Below are 24,523 nucleotides of genomic sequence, written 5' to 3' on the forward strand. Positions count from 1 at the left end.
ACGCCTGTTAGCAAAATGCTCAAAAAAGACGATTTATTTTGACAAGAGACAGACTAGTTTGACCTACGAGTCTACTGTATATGATTTTGGGGAGGAATACGCGACTCTTCTTTTATACGAAGAATATAATTATTTTAAAAATTTCTGGATTTTCAACAAGTTGCCGGGCATGTGTGTAATGACGTGTTAATCAACAGTTTTATATTATTTACTAATGACATAAATCTCAAAAGTCCGTTTATTTATTAACTTATTCAATGTAATTGAAATTTTTTTATTACAGATGATGAGTTTAAGTGCCGATATAATGCCCCAGTATCGTCAAGAAGCTCCCAAGACCCCTCCACACATTCTCCTTCACTACTGCGCTTTCAAGGCCATTTGGGATTGGATCATTCTTTGTTTAACTTTTTATACGGCCATTATGGTTCCTTACAACGTAGCCTTTAAGAACAAGACATCGGAAGATGTATCTCTTCTGGTTGTGGACTCAATTGTTGATGTGATATTCTTTATCGACATAGTATTAAATTTTCACACGACCTTCGTTGGACCAGGCGGTGAGGTTGTTTCTGATCCGAAGGTTATCAGAATGAATTATCTGAAGAGTTGGTTTATCATAGATTTATTAAGTTGTTTGCCGTACGACGTCTTCAACGCCTTCGATCATGACGAAGATGTAAGTAAACTATATTTTATTTTACTCAAATATACGCAAATCTAGATATTAAAGAAATAACCTACAGTAAAAAAAATTACCAAGCACAAAAATAAATACGAGTACCAAATTACGTAACCAGTTTCGAAATTGATATTCACGGGATTAGAAGGAATTTTTCGTGACGGGCCGAAGGCGACTCACATATCACATAAATAAAATTTTCAAAATTGATTTTAAACTTAATATAGTAATTTATGTATCAAGGACATTAAATAGATGTTGATACCCTAAGAACGACAAGCTTATAAACTCGAGGGCCACTGGCCCGAGAGTTTATATGTCGCCTGAGGGTATAAATATCAAATAATGCACGTGGTGCATAATAGTTATTTAACCAACAAATGTATTAATAAGGGCGATTAACAATTGAGATATTTTAACGCGTGAGCAGATCGAGCGCGTTAATGTTCGAGATTGTAAATCGCCATTTTAATTCACGAGTTCGTTACAAAACTTTTCCGTCGACCGTTCTTTTCAGAAATAAAGATATATCATCTTTTGATTTTTCAAATATACAGAATTTTAAACAATAAAGTAAATAATGGCATACAATGACAGATAGTACTGACAGCGGCTACTTGATTTAAAATTTTTTAGTGGGAATATAAAAAGGTATATGTTTGGTTGCCTACACCACAGGCCACTGCCAATCACAGAGCGTTTAATTAATTTATGCAACCAATGTATGTTGTGTTGCCTATAATGAAATCGTTCATTAATAGAATATCATTCATTAATAGGGGTCATTAATCAATGATTTTGAGGGTGTTAAAATTGATCATAAATGGACGGTCGACGGAAATAGTACATTATGCAACGAGCATTTAATGATGGTCATTATGAAGCGAGTATGAGGGATATGAAACGAGCCGCCTAGCGGCGACTTTCGTATAGAGTACGAGCTTCATAATGATAATTAAATGTAAGTTGTATACACGCTTTTTTCGATGATCATTCACAACAAAAAATATATTTAAATTTATTAATTCTGTAACGCAAACAAATTTAGTAATTTGTCAGTTTGTTTACATATTGAAAAATATCAAAGCGTATGTATATGACTCGCCATTGGTCACTGCGCATGTACCACCTTCATCGAGAATGTCATATCGCGATTCTATTGGTTAAAACTATGTATCAAACTGAAAATCTCTCTGATAATGAAGTTCATTATGATACAGGTAGTGAAATCATAATTGATATAATATTATAGTATAAAAATCGAAAAAAATTTGTCATACCGGTCCATTGCATCAATTAAAGTTTTAATTTTGGTTTTATATTAATTAGTAGTAATAGTGTATCGCAGCAGGTATTTAGTACCGTTGATAGGAAAGTGATGTTGGTAAGCAATTTGTTATTAATGTAAACAAAGTTTTCTATGTGATATTGTCAAAAAAATTCAGAATGCAAGATAAATTCGATATTTCTAAAGAAATAGTTAAAAAACCAAAAAAGCGGCTGAGAATCTGTTACCAAAAAATCCAAAGAAACGTACGACAAGGAATACGCTAAATTTCAATAATGGATGGCAGAAAATAATACTAAATGCGTAAATGTTTGATTTTTGTATTTTCCTATTGCAATACATAATTTCTTTTTGCCCGCGCGGGAATAAAGTATAGTACCACAGGCTGTGGGTGAAAAAACGTGATATAATTCAGGAATTTTTGAAACCTATCACGTGTTGTAAAGGACGATACCAGGAATAACTTCTACTAAAATGTAACCAAAAATATTGTGCGCTTTTTTTATATTGCGATTTTCATTTGTTAAATTTGCAATTTTTTAAGATTTTTAATTTTGCAGCTTAGGATATTGATTTTAGAGAAAAACTTTTTAATATAAAGTTGTAGTAAATTAAAAAACCTACAATTTGAGCTATGGTAAGTTTAATTTCGTTTATTAGTTATTGCAAAACAGCCTGCGAAAGGTCCAAACTGGCCGTTTTTTACAATTGCATTATTTATTGTACAAATCATTTTTTATATTTGTTAAAGCTTTAAAATAAAGATCTTTCAATTACAAACATAAAAAAAAGTTGTAAAGCCAGATTAACGAATTTGTTGCTTAGATATTATAAATTGTTTATCCCAAGAGGTCGACTGTCGAAGGCTATAACTTTTTGAAAAAAAATCGTAGAGAGTTGGTGAAACATCCAATCTCCTTCTAAAGAGTTATGTTTTTATATTCTGATGTAAATAAATGCGTAAAACATTCTTAAGCCTCTAATTTTTAGGTTTGAAAATAAGGGGGCAAATTTCGTTATAAACATTTAGAGCTGAAGCGACTCTGTACATCCTATGAGTTTTTAACTTACAGATTACTGTTGCTGAAGAAAAAACGAAGATTTATAAAAAAATTAAAAATTTCTACGACCAACTGAAGCCGAGATAATTTTTGGGTTTGAAAATAAGGGGGCAAATTTCGTTATAAACATTTAGAGCTGAAGCGACCCTGTGCATCCTATGAGTTTTTAACTTACAGATTAAAGTTGCTGAAAACGAAACGAAGATTTATAAAAAAATAAAAATTTTCTACAACCCACTGAAGCCGAGATAATTGTTTTTTTTTTTTCTTAAATCGTAGTGCCTTTATTTATAACAATTAAGAAATTATTTTACAGTCATTGACTAAAGAAAGACTTATGTTATCTGAAAATAAAAATTATTATAAAATATAATTACATTTAATCATTAAAAATTATTTTTAAAATCGGTGCTTTTGCGAGCGGCCGAATTTTGCAAATCATCCCAGCTCGCTTCGAATCCGCGGGCTCGGAAAATTTTTACGTAACTTTTATTAAATTTTGACAGAAAACAATTTATTAATATTACCATTATAATATACAGTCTGTTTACCACTGTATTTGTTTTTCTTGATAAACTTTTATATGTAAAATCTCATACATATACATATATGAAATATATAACTATAATTTTAATTTTCTCTAATTTTCTAATTTTTTAACGAAAAAGTAAAATATATACTTATATATTTTATATATTATTATATGTATCATTTTTGTAATAATATTTTTCAGAAATGAGATTTCATATATAAAAGTTTATCAAGAAAAACAAATACAGTGGTAAACAGACTGTATATTATAATGGTAATATTGTTAAATTGTTTTCTGTCAAAATTTAATACAAGTTACGTAAACATTTTCCGAGCGCGCGGATTTGAAGAGAGCCGGGCGATTTGCAAAATTCGGCCGCTCGCAAAAGCACCGATTTTAAAAATAATTTTTAATAATTAAAGGTTATTATATTTTATAATAATTTTTATTTTAAGATAATATAAGTCTTTCTTTAGTTAATGACTGTAAAATACTTTCTTAATTGTTATAAATAAAGGCACTACGATTTAAGAAAAAAAAAACAATTATCTCGGCTTCAGTTGGTTGTAATAAATTTTTATTTTTTTATAAATCTTCGTTTCGTCTTCAGCAACTTTAATCTATAAGTTAGAAACTCATAGGATGTACAGGACGCTTCAGCTCTAAATGTTTATAACGAAATTTGCCCCCTTATTTTCAAACCCAAAAATTATCTCGGCTTCAGTAGGTCGTAGAAATTTTTTATTTTTTTATAAATCTTAGTTTCGTCTTCAGCAACAATAATCTGTAAGTTAAAAACTTATAGGATGTACAGGGCCGCTTCAGCTCTAATGTTTATAACGAAATTTGCCCCCTTATTTTCAAACCCAAAAATGAGAGGTTTAAAATGTTTTACGCATTTATTTACATCAGAATATAAAAACATAACTCTTGAGAAGGAGATTGGATGTTTCACCAACTCTCTACGATTTTTTTTTCAAAAAGTTATAGCCTTCGACATTTGACCTCTTGGAATAAACAATTTATAATATATAAACAACAAATTCCTTAATCTGGCTTTACAACTTTTTTTTATGTTTCGAATTGAAAGATCTTTATTTTAAAGCTTTAAAAAATATAAAAAATGATTTGTACAATAAATAATGCAATTGTAAAAAACGGCCATTTTGGACCTTTCGCAGGCTGTTTTGCAATAACTAATAAACGAAATTAAACTTACCATAGCTCAAATTGTAGGTTTTTTAATTTACGACAACTTTATATTAAAAAGTTTTTCTCTAAAATCAATATCCTAAGCTGCAAAATTAAAAATCTTAAAAAATTGCAAATTTAACAAATGAAAATCGCAATATAAAAAAAAGCGCACAATATTTTTGGTTACATTTTAGTAGAAGTTATTCCTGGCATCGTCCTTTACAACACCTGATAGGTTTCAAAAATTCCTGAATTATATCCTGAAATCGACCTACTTTTCACCCACAGCCTGGGGTATAGGTACTATTATGTGGTTCGTAACTAAGTAATAAGCACACAATATTAAACCGCTCTGACATAAAAGTTTTGATTAGCTTTACACAATGTACCTGTTTATGGGCTTGTACATTTTAATCTAAAAATGCAGAAATAATATTAATTTTAATATTTCAATAATATGTAAATTTTAAATTTGTACTAGTACCTTTATTTTATTGTCCCACAACAGGGTAAGTTTTAATATTATCTTTGATAATTCATGTTGCAAATACAAAATAAAATAATGCTACAATATACATAGAAAATTGCTATACAATAATGAAAAATAATATGGTGGTCGCAATGAGGCAATATCTCACGTGAAGCGCACTGACTTAACAATCGGGCCATACTATGTAAGTCAACTGAACCACCATCTGAGCAGACGTGTATAGTGTATATTCGATTGTAGAGGATTTATAATTACGAGAATAGAAGGAACAACAGGATGTGTAATTTACCAGGGAAAAAGTTGTGTGCAATATTATAAAATTGCAAGAGGAAATCTAATATAGCGACCAATGCCAGGTTAAGTCACCTACGTAGATAATCAAATTGGTTCCAAAAGTAAAAAAATCGTTCCAAGAATAAAAAAAATAGCCCCAAAAATAAATGCTTTTGGTAAGATTTGTCTAAAGTGGTTATAGTAGTAGGTTATAGGTTATAGTAGGTGGTAGGTTATAGATCTCAGTAAAATTTTATTAGTTAAATATGTTTTTTTTTTATTTTTTTAAAATATTTTTTTCATATTGCTTGATTTTTAGTTGACATTCTGTATTCCGTCGTAATAGGGGTCTGTGTTTCCTTATTATTTTGGTTTATCCTCATAAATCTCATCGGTCATCCTAATTTAGGATGCATAAATTTTCTGTGGTTGTTGTATTTTCGATTATTCCATGTTTGGCATAAAACTTGTTGAGTCCCAATGTGGCTGCATATGGGTTGAGGCTCTTGAAAAATCCCATTATTAGGCTGGGATAGGTATTTGTGAGATGAGTGCTTTTAAGTTGGTTAATGCTACGAAAGTCTTTGGGGAAAGAAGTTACTTTTTTGATTCGAAAGAAATTACGTTTCGACTTCCAGGTCAAAAATAGTTTGCTTAATTTTTTTTTCTTAAAAGTTTATACAATGACAACGTTTAGGGTGGAATAAATTCATTTTCTCGAGAATGGGTGATTTTCAAGATAAATCCCGAAACAGGTCGATTTTTATTTTTAAATTACGATTTTTTGACTTACCTATATATTTTACTAGTGACGACATCCATCTGAGCGTCATGACTTAATTGATGATTTTTTTAAATAGGAATAGGGGTCGTGTGATAGCTCATTTAAAAGGTTATTTAAGTCTCTGTTCAGTAGTGTAAACATTAACACAATTATTTATAGAGGGTGTGCAAGAAAAATATTTTTGAATTAAATTAATTAATAAAAAAGAAGAATGTATGTAATTTATTAATTTATTAATTAAAAATACATTTTACTGCTGTCAGAAAACAAAAAAAAGTTTATTTGAAAAGTAAATATTGCCTGTTGTTAAATTAAATGTTCAAACTGCCAAGAGGCAGGTGACCAGCAGATTTAACTTGAATTTAAGCGAAAAAAATATTTTATTGTCCAATAAATATTTTTTTCTGTTTTGTGACAGCAGTAAAATGTATTTTGAATTAAATGGATTCTTTTTTTTGTGTCAGTTAATTTAATTCGAGAAAAAAAAATTTTTGAAACCCTGTAAAATTACTTATGATGATGTTTATATTAGTGAATGGAGAATTAAATAACCTTTCAAATGAGCAATTACACGACCCCTACTCTCATTTTAAAAAAATCACCGATTACCTCATCACGTTCAGATGTATTACGTCACTACAGAATGATATAGATGCCAAAAAATCGTAATTTAAAAATAAAAATCGACCTGTTTCGGGATTTACCTCCAAATTCTCCCATTCTCGAGAAAATTAATGTATTCCAACCTAAACGTCCTTACTGTATACATAACCTATAAAACGACATTTTTTGTCATTATTGGGTAAATAGTTAAAAAACAAACAACATGTTTTCTCGTGGTTTTTTCCTCAAACAAACAAATATATTTTTTTGTATTTGAGAATTTTATTTACCGGGTTAAACAGCTTTTGTGATAATACGGTACACCGTACAAGAGACAAAGGCACGAAATAATCATATATCTAGCTAAACTGCAAACTATATTTTATCAGAGGTTCGTTGTCGCCATATTCTTTGCATAGTCGATAGCATCGTTAACGATTTTCTACACTGTAGGTGTGCATATTTTGTTCTGTTTCATATTTTACAAAATAGTCCAGGGCGCATCTGTTTTGAGATGGATGTTGAGAGGTGACTCAAATTTTTTTGCAGAAATTGCTTGAAAATAACTCAAATAATAATATTGTAGTTATCCTCCCACTCAAAATGGTTCGGAACATTGTTTAAATAATCAAAATGTCAAAATATGAAGGAATTGGTTTTTTGATTATAACTTTAAAATTATTCATTTCTGAGAAAAGTTGTACTAACATAAAAGTTGCCTAATTCAATTTCCTACAATTTATGCTGCACTTAGGACCTTCATATTTTACCCAGAAAAACTTTATGATATAGTGAAACAACACTGTAAATTTTATTAAGATCGGTTTAATAGATTTTGCAAAATAAATTTTTCAATCCAGCTTTCGCAAAAAAATTCGTTTTTTAAAAATGTTGCAGGACTGAAAATAAAGCAGATAGCAAGTTGAATTTTTTTTGCTTATAGAAGTGTACTGTACCTTTCATTTGAAATTTGCAAAATTAAAATCGATTAATTACCACGGCGTCAGAAATTTTTTTAAATAAACATTAATTTTTGGTGCTACGCGCAGGACAGCGGTGTTCGATTCACACAAGTTGATTTCCACCAAAATTTCTTCCAATCTTTATCTAATACATATATTATTTTCTTACTCTATATTTTGTTGTATTTTAACATTTTAATTCCACAAAAATCAAACTAATTTTATTATTGTTTGTGAAATATTGTTTAAACAATTGCATATTATTAAAAATAATAAACTTTTTTTCTCTAAGTTAAAATATATGAACAAAGATAATTTTTGCTAAAAAAAGTGTTATTTCAAAGGAGAGAGTATGTGTTTTTATTTTGCAATTAACAAATTTATTTATATATATCGAAATGTAATAAAAATTAAAGTGTGTCAATCATTATCAAAGGTCATTGGAATGCCCAATCAGAGCAAACTGTCCGCTGTCCTGCACGTAGCACCAATGGTAATGTTTATTTAAAAAAATTCCTGACACCGTGGTAGTCAATCGATGCTAATTTTGCAAATTGAAAGGTACAGTCCACTTCTATACGCAAAAAATGTCAACTTGCTTTCTTCTTTATTTTCAGTCCTGTAACATTTTGAAAAAATGAATTTTTTTGCGAAAGCTGGATTACAAAATTTATTTTGCAAAATCTATTAAACCGATCTTAATGAAATTTACAATATTGTTTTACTGTATCATAATGTTTTTTTTTTTTGGTGAAATATGAAGGTCCCAAGTGTAGCATAAATGGTTTGAAAAACGTAAAATACGAATATTTGTTTTTGTATGGTTTCTTCGCAATTATTGCTATTTTGCAAATTTTGCAACAAGGGTGACTATTTTTTTAAATCTTTAACGAATTCTATATTGTAGAAAATTTAATTACGCAACCTTTATGTCAATAAAACTTTTCTCATAAATGAATACTTTTAAAGTTATAATCAAAAAACGAAGAAAAAAGTCGAATTTTTCCTTCATTTTTTGATATTTTGATTATTTAAACAATGTTCCGGGCCTTTTTGAGGAGGATAACTCAAATATTATTATTTGAGTCATTTTCAAGCAATTTCTGCAAAAAAATTTGAGTCACCTCTCAACGTCCAAATGTACTAATATTTTTACAGATGAGCCTTGGTCTAAAAGTCCTTGTGTGCTACTGTACAAGTTGCGAATGAAAAATAATTTTATAAATCTCTTTTGCCTTTTAATATTCTGTAATCTAAACACGCCCACTTTCACACGCGTTCAAAACAAAACTACACGTCCTATTCGGCTTAAATTTTGACATCGGCCGTCTATGATAATTGATAATGTTTTATACGTTAGTAGATTCCGTTTGCGAGATTGACGCCATCAAAAGGTAATAGTAATTGGGCCCACATATAAAATTATTATTTACGACCACACCGTCGAAACTTTTTGTACTTGTTATTTGGGTGGAGTCGGGCAAATTTGGAGCTTGGCGCATTATGGTAGTCGGGCGTTTGTCTGTCGAGCTGTCACGAAGTTGTTAATTTTATGTAAGAGAAAAATTTATAACCACATTGGTCATTTTATTTTAATCAATGGTTTTTATCATATAAACAGCGAAAAAAATTTTGTCGGACCACAATATTGGGCCATATGACGCGTCGGACACGCTAACTATGTCAAATTTATGAAAATAATAAATTTATTACCACATGGCTAATTTCAACAGAATCTACCATAAAACCTTACCATAAATAAAATCTACCATAATCTACCATAATCTACAATAATGTGGTAACCTTGTCAGACAATTTTCACGGGGCTTATGCGCAGTCGGATGCGCCGAAGATGTCTATTTCCTGGATTTTGTTTATTAACAACCATTTTTCCGACAAAAATAGGAGGTTATAAGTAATTATATTCTATATCAAAAATCGTAAGTGTCCGACAAAAATATTTGGGAAATCTAGAGTCAGACAAAAAATTTAATTTTTATTAGTAAACTATACTTTTAAACTATGCTGGGTTCGTGCATCCATTATCTTCCCAACAATTTTTCCGACAAACGTAGTAGGTTGCAAGTAATTATATTCTTAACCCGGCATCCGACAGGTGAATTTTTTTGCCACTAACAGACAGGTGGGGTGTGACAAACCCCAGCAATTGAAAGAGTTAAGGTAACTCAAAAAATATCTTTACGTTAAGTTTTCTGTGATATCTGGAAGGTCAACATCTTGAAGCTGGTCAGGATAGTCACTATTTACACTAACATTGTCTATTTCTTCACTTATTTCCAAATTACTCTTGTCAATACATTCGTCACTGCCTCCTTCATCCTATAAGGCCTGAAGGAATGCTTGTTCTGGTTCGGAATTCATTTTAGCTTAGACTAATAAAAAAGTAGGTTAAACTCTGTAATAAGTATTATTCACTCACCTATAGTTACTTGTTTGTAGGAGTAAAACAAAGTAAAAACAATTCTGCAGAAAGTTCAAAATCCGACTCGTGGAATGTGACCACTTTCAATCCAAATGTACTTGCTAAATCTAAACAGATGACTAAAAATTATGTGTCATCGCATAGATAAATATACAACGGAAAGCTATCTAGCTGCTGCGGCCACTACAGTTCACCAAATATAGCTGAAAGTGTGAAATTCCCATTGCCTGCGCTAACAATGAAGTGAGAACGCACACACAAACGGTCTGGACCGTCAGTGCGAGTGCGAGGTCCGTCGTTTGACGAATGCGCATCATGATCGTCACGCGTTTTCACACTTTCAGCTATATTTGGTGAACTGTACCTGCAAAATTTCCTTATGTTTTAAACGCTTCAGTATTGTTGGGGTGTACTACACACCACGTGTCTGATGCCGGGTTTAACAAAAAAATGCAATTTTCTGACAAAAATGTTGAGCAAACGAACAGAAACCTTAATTCTTTTGGGTTATAGACGTTCTTAAGAGGAGGCATTGTCAAAAAAAAATTTAAAACAGATTTTCTCGAATACTTTTGAATCGATTTAGCTGAAAATTGATACACACACTAAGTACAACATTTAAAAGGGCGGGACGTAGAGTTGTACCCAAAATGTACCCAAATCTTCTTCTTCTTAAGGTGCCTATCCGTTCCGGACGTTGGCGATCAGCATGGCTATCCTAACTTTGCTTGCTGCTATTCTGAATAGTCCGGTTGTCGATGTATTAAACCACATTCTTTTTCCAAATACCTTGCCTTGGAGAATGAGTTGCAACAAGCCATATCTCTGTTCATTCCTCATAACATGCCCAAGATATTCTAGTTTGAGCTCTTTGATTGTGTTAATAATCTCGCATTCCTTGCCTATTCTACGTAGAACCTCAGCATTAGACACACAATCCACCCACGAAATTCTCAAAATGCGCCTGTAACACCACATCTCGAATGCTTCGAGTTTTCTCAAAGAAGCCTCGGAAAGTGTCCAGGCCTCTACTCCGTATAATAACGTAGAAAATACATAGCATCTGATGATAGAGATTTTGGTAGCAAGAGGTAAATCGTGGCTTCTGAAAAGAGACTTCATCATTATGAACGCTGATCTCGATTTTCCTATGTGATGTTTTATTTCACTTAAGAGGAAACAGTAGCGATCAACAGGTAGCGAAAACGCGTTCCAAGATTGCGGCTGTAATTTTGAATATTTTTTCGAGATATTTGGCACACGTATTCGTAATATAATAAAGAATGGCGGTACAGAGCCCAATTTGAAAAATATATGAATATGTGGAAATTACTCTGTAATTAAATACAATATTTAAAAAACGAGCCTGTACCGCCATTAAGAAGAACAAAAAAATACACTTTCTTCAAATGAACTTTTTTATCCGATGCCTAGATTTTGTGTCATTTTGGAACTACTAAAATTTTGTATTTCATTAGTAGTTCCAAAATGACACAAAATCTAGGCATCGGATAAAAAGTTTATTTGAAGAAAGTGTATTTTTTTGTTCTTCTTAATGGCGGTACAGGCTCGTTTTTTTAATATTATATTTAATTACAGAGTAATTTCCACATATTAATATATTTTTCAAATTCGGCTCTGTACCGCCATTCTTTATTATATTACGAATACGTGTGCCAAATATCTCGAAAAAATATTCAAAATTACAGCCGCAATCTTGGAACGCGTTTTGGCTACCTGTTGATCGCTACTGTATCACCTTAAGTGGTCCCACTGGCTGGTTATGTTGGTACCAAGGTATGTGTAGCTGCCGACCCTGTCAATTAGTTCTTGGTTAACCAAAAGCTGTGTATTTAATATTTCGCGCTTACTGACTACCATGTACTTTGTTTTTTTCGTATTGAGATGAAGTCCAGATTCTCTACTTATATCTGATATGCGCGACATAATTCTTTGCTAACCATCTAGACTGTCTGCAAAAACTAGAGCGTCGTCGGCATATCTAATGTTGTTCAGACGCGCTCCGTTGACTAATACGCCTTCCTGTAGTTCTCCCAGCGCTTGCTCGAAGATACATTCAGAGTATATATTAAACAGCACCGGGGACAGGATGCACCCTTGCCTTACTCCTCTATCTATGGAGACTGCCTCTGTCAATTGGTCATCCACTTTAATATTGGCAGTTTGGTTGTAATACAAATTATATATTATGATTCTCAAGTCTCTATCATCTACTCCCGCTTCTTTCAAGATGTTTATGAGTTTATCATGTTTTACTCTATCAAACGCCTTTTTGTAGTCGATAAAACAAATATACACGTCACAGTCAACATCCCTGCATCTTTGCGTAAGCACTTGGACAGCGAATAGAGCCTCTCCGGTGCCTAAGGCATCGCGGAATCCAAACTGCGTCCATGATATCTGTTCTTCGCATTTTTTATATATTCTGCCGTGTATCACTTTCAGAAACGTTTTGAGTAAGTGGCTCATTAGGCTAATTGTTCTGTAGTCTTCACATGTTTTGGCATTTACTTTTTTGGGTAGAGTTACGAAGGTCGACTTTAACCAGCTTTGGGGTATTTTCCAGTTACGTATATTTTGTTGAATACAGTTGTTATCCATTTTATTCCTTGTTCATCCATAAGTTTTAGGAATTCTACATAAAACTGGCCAGGCCCTACAGCTTTACCATCTTTAGTTGTTTTAATAGCTGACGTGACTTCTTCAATGTTAATCGGGGTTCCTGTTTGGCATTCAGTGTCTTCAATGGTATTCTGCCTTTCATCTGCAAAAGTTACTTTCACATATTTCTTCCACGTGTCTAGTTTTTCTTCCACACTTAACAGTGGTTTGCCTTGGTTATGTGCCAAACACCCAACTCTTCTAGGTTTGTATAAGCCTGCAGCCTTCCCAAATAACACGTACAAAAAGTTTCGACGGTGTGGTCATAAATAATAACTTTATATGTGGGCCCAAGGACTATAAGGCTAAGTACTTATGGGACCACCCACGTACACAAGCTTGATATTTAGATCGCTTTATCGACTTACACAGCTGTAGTTATTTTAATTATGTCTGCGATTTCTCTTATTTTTATTTTTTCCTTTCCACGTTATCTCTTTACCATGAGTTTTGAGACCTGGGATTTGAATTTTAAACCAACTTGTATGAATACAAAGACCGTCTTTAATCCTTCGTGAAATGCTTCCCTAAAATTCTTGGCATAAAAGGAGCATTCCACAAATGGTAATTTTCAACGTCGCAGTAAGGGGTGATTCGTCTGTCTCGTAGAAACTTTTGAGCAAAATAACAGTTTTCTGCAAAGAGCGGGTGTTTACTTTTATTACAGTAATTTTAAATTGATCTATTGTACGTTGCAAGAATACATAGTAAAACTTCTATTTTATAATAATCTCGTTAGCCAGTTATATTACAAAATGGAACAGTTTTAGAATTTTTAAATAATGAAAAGGACGTATTTATAAAGCATAACACGGTAAGCTTTTTTTAATTTTGGTTAAAATCAGAACTTGAAAAAGAAAGAGAGATTAATCAGACTTGAAGAAGAAAAGAAGCATAGCACGTTCAATATGCACAAGAAAGTTCGTGAAGTGGCTGGCCTGTATAATAAGAAAACATGAATAGTCCAGTGGCAATACAGGAAGAGTTATTATAGACCAGGACTAATTTGTAAAAAAACGTGTATTTTTGTATGTGAGAGGTGGCATTCGGATTTTTACAGATAAAGGTAGGTGACACCTTCAGTAATATTAATTGACTTATGCTCCTTCTCCAATATGCCCGGAACATTAATAAAAAAAATTAAAGTATTTAAAAATGTCGAAAAACATCGGTTTTTTCTGCTTTCTTTGCTTATACCTTTAAAACTGTTCGTTTTGGAACAAAGTCGTAGAGGAATAAAATAAAGATAAGTGAATTTTGTAGGATATACGACTGGTTAAAAATGTCTTAAGGTATTAACTTTTCTGCAACATAGCAATAAATACAAAATAAGGGGGCAAAATACGCCTGTTGTTATTAAATGTTTCTTAACTACTTTGGTGGCACTTAGAACCTTAGTAATTCGCTTAGAAAATTTCTATAACTTACTTAAATGGTCTGCCAAATTTCATTAAAATCGACCTAATAGATTTTGCACAATAAATTTGCAATATAAATGTTTTTAAAAAAGATCAATTTTTTTAAAATCTTTCTGAACAAAAAGTAGACCATTTAGAAGTTGGCTAATTTTTTACATATAAAGAGGTGCTTTACCTATCTAATACACTTTAGAGCATTAAAATCGGATTATTTAAGGGGCCTCAGCAATGTTTTAAAATTATAAACGATTTTTTGGCTTATAAACAAATATCTTTGTTTAATAATAAAAAAAAAAATTTTAGGAATGCGAATAATTAAAACCGGTATAATTTAACTTAAGCTTTTAAATGCTGTCAGCAGAATTGCTATTTTATTTTTTATTCAAAAGTGATTCTCGTTCAAAAATTGCAATTTTTCGATTTTTTTAATGTTCCACCGCGTTTATCTCGAAAACTATGCATCCTACGAAAAAACTTGTAAGAACATTTTCTGCTTAGAATTTCCCAAAAAATAAAAAAAATGTTTTATTTTGTGAAAAATCGATGTTATGTAATTCCTCAAGTTCTTTGTTTATAACAATCTTATCGACATCCGAAAAAACTGTTACCCAAAAAATTCGTGTTCTACGGGTCAAAATACATAAAAAAACTTGGGTAAGTCCATCTAAATAAAGGAGCCCGTATCATCCCCTCCTGGACAAAGCACTAATTTGTTTATAAGCCAAAAAATTGTTTATAACTTTAAAACATTGCTGAGGCTGCTTAAATAATCCTATTTCAATTCTGACAAGTGCATTAGATAGGTGGAGTGCTTCTTTATATGCAAAAAAAATTGTCAAATCTTTGTAGGTTCTAGTTTTTCTTGTGCAAGATTTTAAAAAATTTTAATTTTTTAAAAAAAGTTTAGATTGCAAAATTATTATGCAAAATCTAGTAAGTCAATTTTAATGAAATTTAGTGCACCGTTTTAGCACATTACAAAAATTGTTTAAACGAATTAGGAAGGTTCCAAGTGTAACCTAAGTGATGGAAAAATATTGAATAAGGACAGGCTTGTTTTGCCCCCTTATTTTATATGTATTGCTATTTTGCAGCAAGGGTGTTAAATTAAGACATTTTTAACCAATCGTATCTGATAGAAAATTTAATTATCTTTGTTTTATTTCTTTACGACTTTGTCCCAAAATGAATCGTTTTAAAGTTATAAGCAAAGAAAGTGGAAAAAAACGAAATTTTTTGAAATTTTTAAATATTTTATTTTTTTATTAATGTTCCGAGCATATTTGAGAAGAAGCATAAGTCAATTATTATTAAAGAAGTTATCCCCTAACTTTATCCGCAGAAATCTGAATGCCAGCTCTCACATCCACCTAAAACCAGATCCTTCCTAGTCTATTATTCCTGTACGAAAAATAATTGAAAGAAGGAGTAATTATATAACTAAATTTTTTCAAGAAATCAGGCCGAATATACAAAGCAATGTGAATCAGGAAGAACCTATAATTTTAAAATCTGAAATTCTTAATACATCAAACATCATTCCAGCCGAACTCATAAAAATGATACATGAAGACTACATATAGGACATCTTTTTAGAGTGGTACAGAATCCTTTAGCTTATCATCAAAGGTAAAATAGAAGCCCGCAGATTAATAGGAAAGAAACAGATGACATGACTCAAGAATATTCGCAATTGGACAGTATACCCTATTCCACGAACATACGCCTGTTTTGGATTACTTCGACAACGAATATTTTACTGTGCAAAATAAGAAGAACGAAAGTAAATTGCAAATTACATTGTTGTTTATTGGAATAATTATTAGCGCCATTTACTTTCGTACTTCTTATGTTGCACAGTAAAATATTCGTTGTCGAAGTAATCCAAAACAGGCGTATGTTCGTGGAATGTCCCATACTACCATTGTTTATCTACACATAGTTAGACAATGCTGTCAGTGTTATTTGACTTTTATTTTGCCGTGAGTTGGCGGCCTCTAGGAATTAATTTCGAAAACTATCACCAGAAATTTAATTGTATACAGATTTCTACTCGGAGCAGATTTCTACTATGTAATTTTTGGTCTAGTTATACAATGGTAGTACGCTGCAGCATTAGTTGAAGACAGTGAACAACTCGTCAATAGGGGGACCTAATATGGCACCCAAAGAACAAAAAGATCAGAATTTTGAGTATGAGTTACTTCACTATGTCATCATCAACCCGTACGCATCCAATGCTGGACATAGGTCTCCGTCAGCTCTTTCCATCTGTCTGTTTTGTGCGGCTTGCATTCAATTACGGATAACATGCTTCAGATCGTCGGTCCTTTGCTCCGTAGTGTTTCTTCTCATGGCCTTCATTCGACAACACGTTTTGTCCATCGCTTTTCTAACATTCTGGCGACGTGTCCTGCCCAATTCCACTTAAGCGACGTGATTTTTTGGACAGCGTCTATTGTTTTTGTTCTACGTCCTATTTCTTCGTTTGGGATTCGGTCTCTCAGGGAGACACCCAACATTTTGGGCTCCATGGCCCTCTGAGTTACCTTATTATTATAGCGGAGTGAAATTCCAGTAGTTTACAAAAACTGAAAACTTGGTTTTTTTCTAGTTCTAAAAACTTAAGATTCTCATTAGAACTAGGGAAAAATTCCCATTTTGACTATCGTTTATTCATTATTTCCTTGCATAACTAATATATACTAACTTTAGATCTTCCCTGCTCTTTTTATTTATCGTACATTTTTCTTAATCTAATTTCCATATTATCTAAGCAATTTCTATGATTATCAGCATCTTGTTATTATTTTAATTTTCCTTCTATTATGTACAGCTTAAGGAATTTTCCTTCTATTATGTAAAGGAAGGATGAAAATTTGGCAATAGGTAGTTGAAATTGTCTATTATTATATAAGAAAAAGTTTTACAATTCTACATCCCCTTCATTTTACAAAATTGGAAAATACGGAGTGAAAAACTTTTTCACAGAAGTGAAAAAATATACGTTCAAAATAAGTCCGGAATTGGATAAAATGACTAATTGTAGGTAACTTTTGTTCTATACAGATTTTTTACTAAGTCAATACTTTTCGAGTTATATACGAGTGAATGTGTTCATTTTTAACCAAAAAAAATGTTTTTGGACGGTTTTTCGGAGATAACTCAAAAAGTAAGTATTTAAGCGAAAAAAATATTCTTAGTAAAAATATAGCTTATAAAAAGCTGAAAAAAATGGTGTATGCCTGACGTCTGCAGACCCAGTAGAAGCAGAGTTGCAGCTAATGAAATGTAGGTTTTTCTTCGTAGAATTCCAAATCGAACATTTCAATGTGAAATAACCAAAAAACGGAGCACTTTTCGGGGAAAATTCATTATAACTTTTTTAAAGCGTTTAAGAAAAGTTTTATTTTTGTTTTATAAAAAAACTTCTACTAAACTAACACTAAAAGTAAGTGAGTTACGCTTAAAATATTGTTGGTCTCTTTTATTTTTTGGTAAAAAAATGGCCAAATCACCCCTTAATTAGCTTCTCAAATAAAATTAATCGTTATCGCGTTACAAGTTATTTTCTTATGTATTGCTTATATTATCTATGAGTTTCATTGGTTCAAAGTGCTCAGTTTTGAAAAAAATTGGGTTTAAAATAAAACTTTTTTTTTATTTTGAGAAAAATCGTAAGTGTTTATGGAATTAACTTAAAAACAATTAGGAATACCAAAAATCTCAAAGAATAATAAAATGTACGTTTTACTTTTGGTGGATATTTTTGATTTTTTGTTTACTTGTTAGACAGAAATTGGTTACGCTATGGCTGTTCAAAATTTGCCTAAACTCGTGATTAGTTACTCGCTCAAGCCATTTTAACTACAGCTTTTTCAAAACGAAGCAATTTGAACCGATGAAACTTACGGATCATATAAATAATACATAGACAAAGTAACTTGTGAAGTGGTAATGTTAAAACGTATATGTGATGCTAATTAGAGGGTGATTTTCGAGATTTTTTTACCAAAAAATAAAAGGGACCAACAATATTTGGAGCGTAATTCACTTACTTTTAATAGTACAAGTTTTTTTTAAACAAAAATAAACCTTTTTTTAAACAGTTTAAAATTTTAATATAAATTTTCCCCTAAAATGCTCCGTTTTTGGGTTATTTCACATTGAAATATTCGATTTGGAATTTGACGAAGAAGAACCTAATTTTCATTAGCTTCAACTCTGCTTCTACTGGGCCTACAGACCTCATATATACTCCATTTTTTTTTCAATTTTTGATGGGCTATATTTTTGCTAAGAATATCTTTTTCGCTAAAATACTTACTTTTTGAGTTATCTCCAAAAAATCGTTCAAAAACATGTTTTATTTTGTTAAACATGAACATATTCACTCGCAAATAGCTCGAAAAGTATTGACTTAGTGACAAAACTCTGTAGAAGAAAAGTTGTTTAGAATTAGTCATTTTATCCAATTTCGGTCTTATTTTGAATGTATTTTTTTCATCTTCGAGAGTGGGGTATTCCCCTCCATTTTTGTAAAATGGAGGGGATGTAGAATTGTAAACTTTTTCTTATACAGTCCCTGCTCAATGCATTAGACTCACCCCAGAAATATCAGTTTTTTTAATTTGAAACACCTTAAAAGTATGTTCAAAGTCATACAGAACTTAAATAATAATTACTTAATAATCGTGCTAGCGAATTAAGTTAAAAATTGTGAAACTTTTGATTAAATTGAGAAAAATTGACAGATGGCAATAGAATTGGTTAAAAGTGTGCAATGACTCGACTTTTTTTAACTGAACTTTTAGTTAAATTAGTAATTGGTAATCAATCTTTAATAAAATAAGTCTGATGAGCCATTCTTTAAAAATATTCCTCAAAGTTCTTCACTACAGAATCTCCACAAAATGCGATAAGGTTATTGGTTGCTCACAATTTGGATTTCGAAAAGGCCTGGGTACCAGGGAAGCACTAGTTGCAACCCAAGTGCTAGCTCAGAACTGCTACGATCAAAGGAAAGATGTAATGATGTGCTTTATAGATTATGAAAAAGCCTTCGATCGAGTACAACATCATAAACTCGTACATATACTGAAACAACTCGACATAGATCAAAAAGACATTCGTTGCATAGAGGCTCTTTACTGGAATCAAACAGCTGTCGTCAAGGTGGACAATGAAACAACGCAAGCTCAAAAAATTCTCAGAGGGGTAAGACAGGGATGCATTCTCTCCCCACTACTGTTCAATCTATATTCAGAAAGTATCTTCCAGGAAGCTCTTGAGGAATGCGAAAGCGGCATCGAAGTGAATGGTACCTGGGTCAATAATATACGATATGCGGATGATTCGGTCTTAATAGCAGACAATATAGAAGACCTCCAAAACCTTCTTAATAAAATTGGAGAACATGGGACTTAGCATCAACATAAAAAAGACAAAGTTCCTTATAATCAGCCGTCAATTATGTCAACATCAAAATGCAAGGCTAGCATATAACAACCAAGATGTAGAGCGCGTAAGAAAGTTCAAGTACCTGGGAACCTGGCTATGTGAAGACTGGATGTCGGATATGGAAATTAAATGCCGGATAGAAAGAGCCAGAAGTGCATTCATGAAATTCAGAAACGTCTTTACGAACTCTGACTTTGACCTAAACCTAAGATTAAGATTCACAAAATGCTATATATGGTCGGTGCTCCTATATGGCATGGAAGGATGGACTTTAAAAATAAACACAATGAATAAGCTAGAGGCATTTGAGATGTGGATCTATCGACGAATCCTTAAAGTTCCCTGGACCGCAAGAATAACAAATGAAGAAATCCTGAGAAGAATTGGTACAGAACGACAACTGATGTGCACAATTAAACAGAGAAAAACGGCATACCTGGGACACATAATTATAAATGAAAGATATCAGTTTCTGCAAACCTTAATTAAAGGAAAGATCGAAGGAAGAAGGGGAGTGGGCAGGAAGAAAATGTCATGGCTCCGTAATGTCAAACAATGGACAGGACTAAAAAACATAGGAGACCTAATACATACTGCAAGGGATAGAGAAAAATGGTCAAACGTGATCGCGAACATCCATTAGTGGATTGCATAAGAAGAAGAAGAAGAATCAATCTTTTGTAAAATTTGCAGTGGTGAGTGTTAATAGTGCTCTATTTTAATGTTAGTTTTTAATTTGTTTTATTTATTTTAAGATATTAATAGAAATACGTTAATTTTTAAAAGATGAATATCTTCAATTAAAATTATCTCATATGGGTGATTGTAAAGATTTTTCTTTTGGGAAAATCTCTTCTGTTACTGCTCTATTAGAAAATATCCCATGTTGTCAAGGAGAAATAGCAAAAAAATGTGATGGATCTTACTGGTCAGTTCAAAGGTTGGATCAAAAACCTAGAGAAAAACAAGCTGTTACATCAATTTGAAATGGTCGATATGCCAGAAAGATTTCAGTCACCTCTAGAGGGCAATGAATTTTAAATAATTCAGTTGTAAAATACAAATGAGTCGTCCATAGCGATATAAGGAATAAATTAGAAGAAGCTGTGTGTTCAGTATCGGAGTCCACTGTACGTCGAAATTGTTACAGTATCGGATTAAAATGACATAGGCTAGAAGGAACCAAAACCATCACCACAAAAACGCTTAGTTTAGGCCAGTGTGCATAAATATATGACTAGAGAGTTTTTATGCAAATTTGCAAAACTAAGCGTTTTTTGAGCATTTATGGTGATCATCGACTGTTTAGTTGGTTCCTTAACTGGCCTCTGATGTTTGAATCCCATACTGTACAGATTTCGGAGTACAGTGGACTCCGATACTGAACACTCAGCTTCTTCCAATTTATTTCTTATATCGCTATGGGTAACTCTTTTGTATTTTACAACTGAATTCTTTAAAATTCGTTGCCCTCTGGAGGTGACTGAAATCTTTCTGCCATACCAACCCCTCCAAATCGATGTAACAGGATGTTTCTGTTTAGGTTTTTGACTCAACCTTCTAACTGATGATTAAGATATAACATATTTTTTGCTATTTCTCTTCAACAGCATGTGATATTGTCTTATAGAGCAGTTACAGAAGAGATTTGCTCAACAGAAAGATCTTTACAATCACCCATATGAAAAAATTCCAATCCAAGATATTGATCTTTTAGAAATTAACATATTTCTATTAATATCTTAAAATAAATAAACAAATTAAAAATTAAAATTAAAATAGAGCAATATTAACACTCACCACTGCAAATGTTACGAAAATTGATCACCAATCACTAATTTAGCTAAAAAAGCAAAGTTAAAAAAAGTCGAGTCATTGCACACTTTTACCCCATTCTATTGCCATCTGTCAATTTTTCACAATTCAGTCAAGAGTTTTACTATTTTTAACTTAATTCGGTAGCACGATTATTAAGTAATTGTTATTTAATCCATTCACCAGTTCTGTATGACTTTAAACATACTTTTAAGGTGTTTCAAATTAAAAAACTGATATTTCTGGGGTGAGTCTAATAAATTGAGCAGGGACTGTATAATAAGAGACAATTTCAACTACCTATCCCCAAATTTTCATCCTTCCTTTATTTTTTTGGGGTCAGATTGTTCTTTGATCGGGCTATATTGTCTGTTTATATTTAAATATTCTGCAATACATATATTGATGTGATCTTGATTATTGATATGAGATAATATTCTTATATGTTACTTAATTTAATCAATGTATTAATACTAATCCAATTAATTAACCAGATCACATATCAATATGTTTTCAATCTCAGGGCGAATTATAAATTAATTACTTACTTCCGTGGCTTCTAAATATTTCTTAATGGTTCCTAATCGGGATAGAAAAGAAAAGAGTAAAAAAAAATACACATATGGGTTACAATTATAATCAAAATATTTTTTATTTTATTTAAAAAGGCAACCAATGCTTAATATTTGCTATTTCTTATTATTCTTAAACATAACATTTACAAATGGGAATCTTATTTCCTTTTGGTTTTCAATTGAAAGTTTTTATTAACATTTAACTATTAGGAGTTATTAGGAACAACTCTATTTAAGTTTGATGAAGCTTTTCTGATATTATTGATTATGTTATTCAATTTTTTATGTGGAATTTAATACGAAAAACCCATACATTCATGTCCAAACAAATGAGACTGACCTTTTCCTGGTGAACTGAAAATGTCCTCACACAAAACCCTTTCCTGCTATCCTTGGCTGCGATCAAACCTCGTCCTGGCTTCCAGTGATGTTCTCCTTTGAAAAACTAGCTCGAATAGCTCTCGTTCCTGCTTTTGTCGTGATGCTGTGTTCTACCTTTTTCGAAACTGCTATCAGCTACCGGGACACTCTTGGCTCAAGGAGGTTCTTTTACTCTCGACCTGGCCTACTTCTCGTTCCACGATAGATACTCCACACTCACGGAACTACATCGGCTTTCTCACTCTCCGTACAACTACCGTCTACTACTCGACTTCACTTCTCGACAGCTCAAAACATTCTGATCTCTATTTGTCATTCATTCCCCTACTTTCTAAATATCCCTTCCAGATTCACAAATCAAACTTCCACCACCAACTCTCATTCGCAGTATTCCTCAAAACCAATTTTTAAACTTTCTAAATATGCTTAATGGATTTCAAAGAAAATAGTTAATTCCCATTCTAAAATTACTTTCTACTATATACAAATTTTAATGACCTATTCTCTATTTCCACTTAGTCTTATTTAGCATCGGCTAATGATCGATCCTTCCGCGAACAACGATAATGACCTATTAACGATTTCACTTGAGTCTTATTTAATCACTTCTTAAAATTAAATATAACAATTTGTTGTATACAGGTTGTTCTAAATTTATATGCCCGTGGTTGAGAAAATTGAAAATATTTTATATTAAATTGACTTCTGTTTATAATTATCAAATTTTAATTTTCATATCAAATAGAAATATAACAAATCCCCGCCTTGTATTCGATAAAATTTATCTGCATTTTTAAATAAATTTTCTCGAGGCAAAACCAACTCCCTGTATATTTCCTTACTTTAATCTACGTCTTATACCCCTTCTTCTTGTATTACTCTAATTAGTCCCACCTGTAGAGTAATTGTTTCCTTATTTTCAGTGTCCTCATCCTGTGTTAGAGTGTCGGCTATTATGTTGTCTTTCCCTTTTTCCCTTCTCCACATATCAATTTTCTGTCTTTTTTCTCAGATTCTTCACACAAGTTTACCGTGCATTCTGCATCCTCGTTTGCATATACCTCCACTTCAAATACCACTGTTTCAATCATATTCTTTTCACTTTCATTTTTTAGCTTTATTTCTTCTTCTCCTGAGCCCGTCTCTTCTTTTGAGGAATCCCAGGTTTCCTTTGTTTCTGATACTCTCAAATTTTCTTCTTCTGGGCTCAACTCTTCTTTTGAGGAGCCACAGGTTTCATTTTCTTTTATCTCTTTCTGACCTTTTCTCCTTTTTCTTCTTTGTCCTTGCTTCGCTGCCAAATTCATTTCCACTGTTTGTTCTTTACCTGATTCGTCCGTATTTTGTTTCTCCTGTTCCTTGTCCTGTTCTTCTTCTTTTTCTTCTGTTAGATTCATCGTATTATTTTTAAAATCTATCACTACATGTTTTTCTGCCAATTCGTCAACTCCTACTATCATGTCATGTGACATGTTTGGCATTATTACACATTGTAGTGCATACATCTTCTTACCCAGTCGTACCATTACTCGTATGCCTTCATTTATAGTTGCCAATGTCCGTTTGTTTGCGCCCACTAAATTTACCCTAGGTATTTTGTAAATTAAATTTGTTAAGTTAACTTCTTCTATTAGTTTTCTGTTGACCAATGTTATTTCAGATCCAGTGTCTATCATAATTTTAATTGGTTTCTCGTTGATAAATCCATCCACAAATTTTAAATTAACTCCATTTTTCTTTTCGTTGTTTCTTGCCAATTTAATAAACTCCTTGGGGTTACAAAAGATTCCAGTTTGATTTTTGGTTTTTAGTGAGCGCCGTCGTGAAAAAACGCCGGTTGCTCATCGTTGTTTATATTTTCGTCATAATGTCTCTCTCCG

The 24,523-nt window shown here is 32.0% G+C and overlaps 1 protein-coding gene across 1 annotated transcript in view; it reads left to right on the plus strand.

The window, feature by feature from the left end:
* The first annotated feature begins 283 nt into the window (after positions 1-283).
* The window catches only part of LOC114324956 (potassium voltage-gated channel protein eag), a 198,331-nt gene continuing 174,091 nt past the window's right edge, over positions 284-24,523 (plus strand). The window contains exon 1 of the mRNA XM_028272911.2: positions 284-679. Coding sequence (XP_028128712.2) covers positions 284-679 — 396 coding nt within the window. The remainder of the gene's footprint in view (positions 680-24,523) is intronic.

Source organism: Diabrotica virgifera, chromosome 5, assembly GCF_917563875.1.
Source record: "Diabrotica virgifera virgifera chromosome 5, PGI_DIABVI_V3a".
Classification (NCBI taxonomy): domain Eukaryota; kingdom Metazoa; phylum Arthropoda; class Insecta; order Coleoptera; family Chrysomelidae; genus Diabrotica; species Diabrotica virgifera.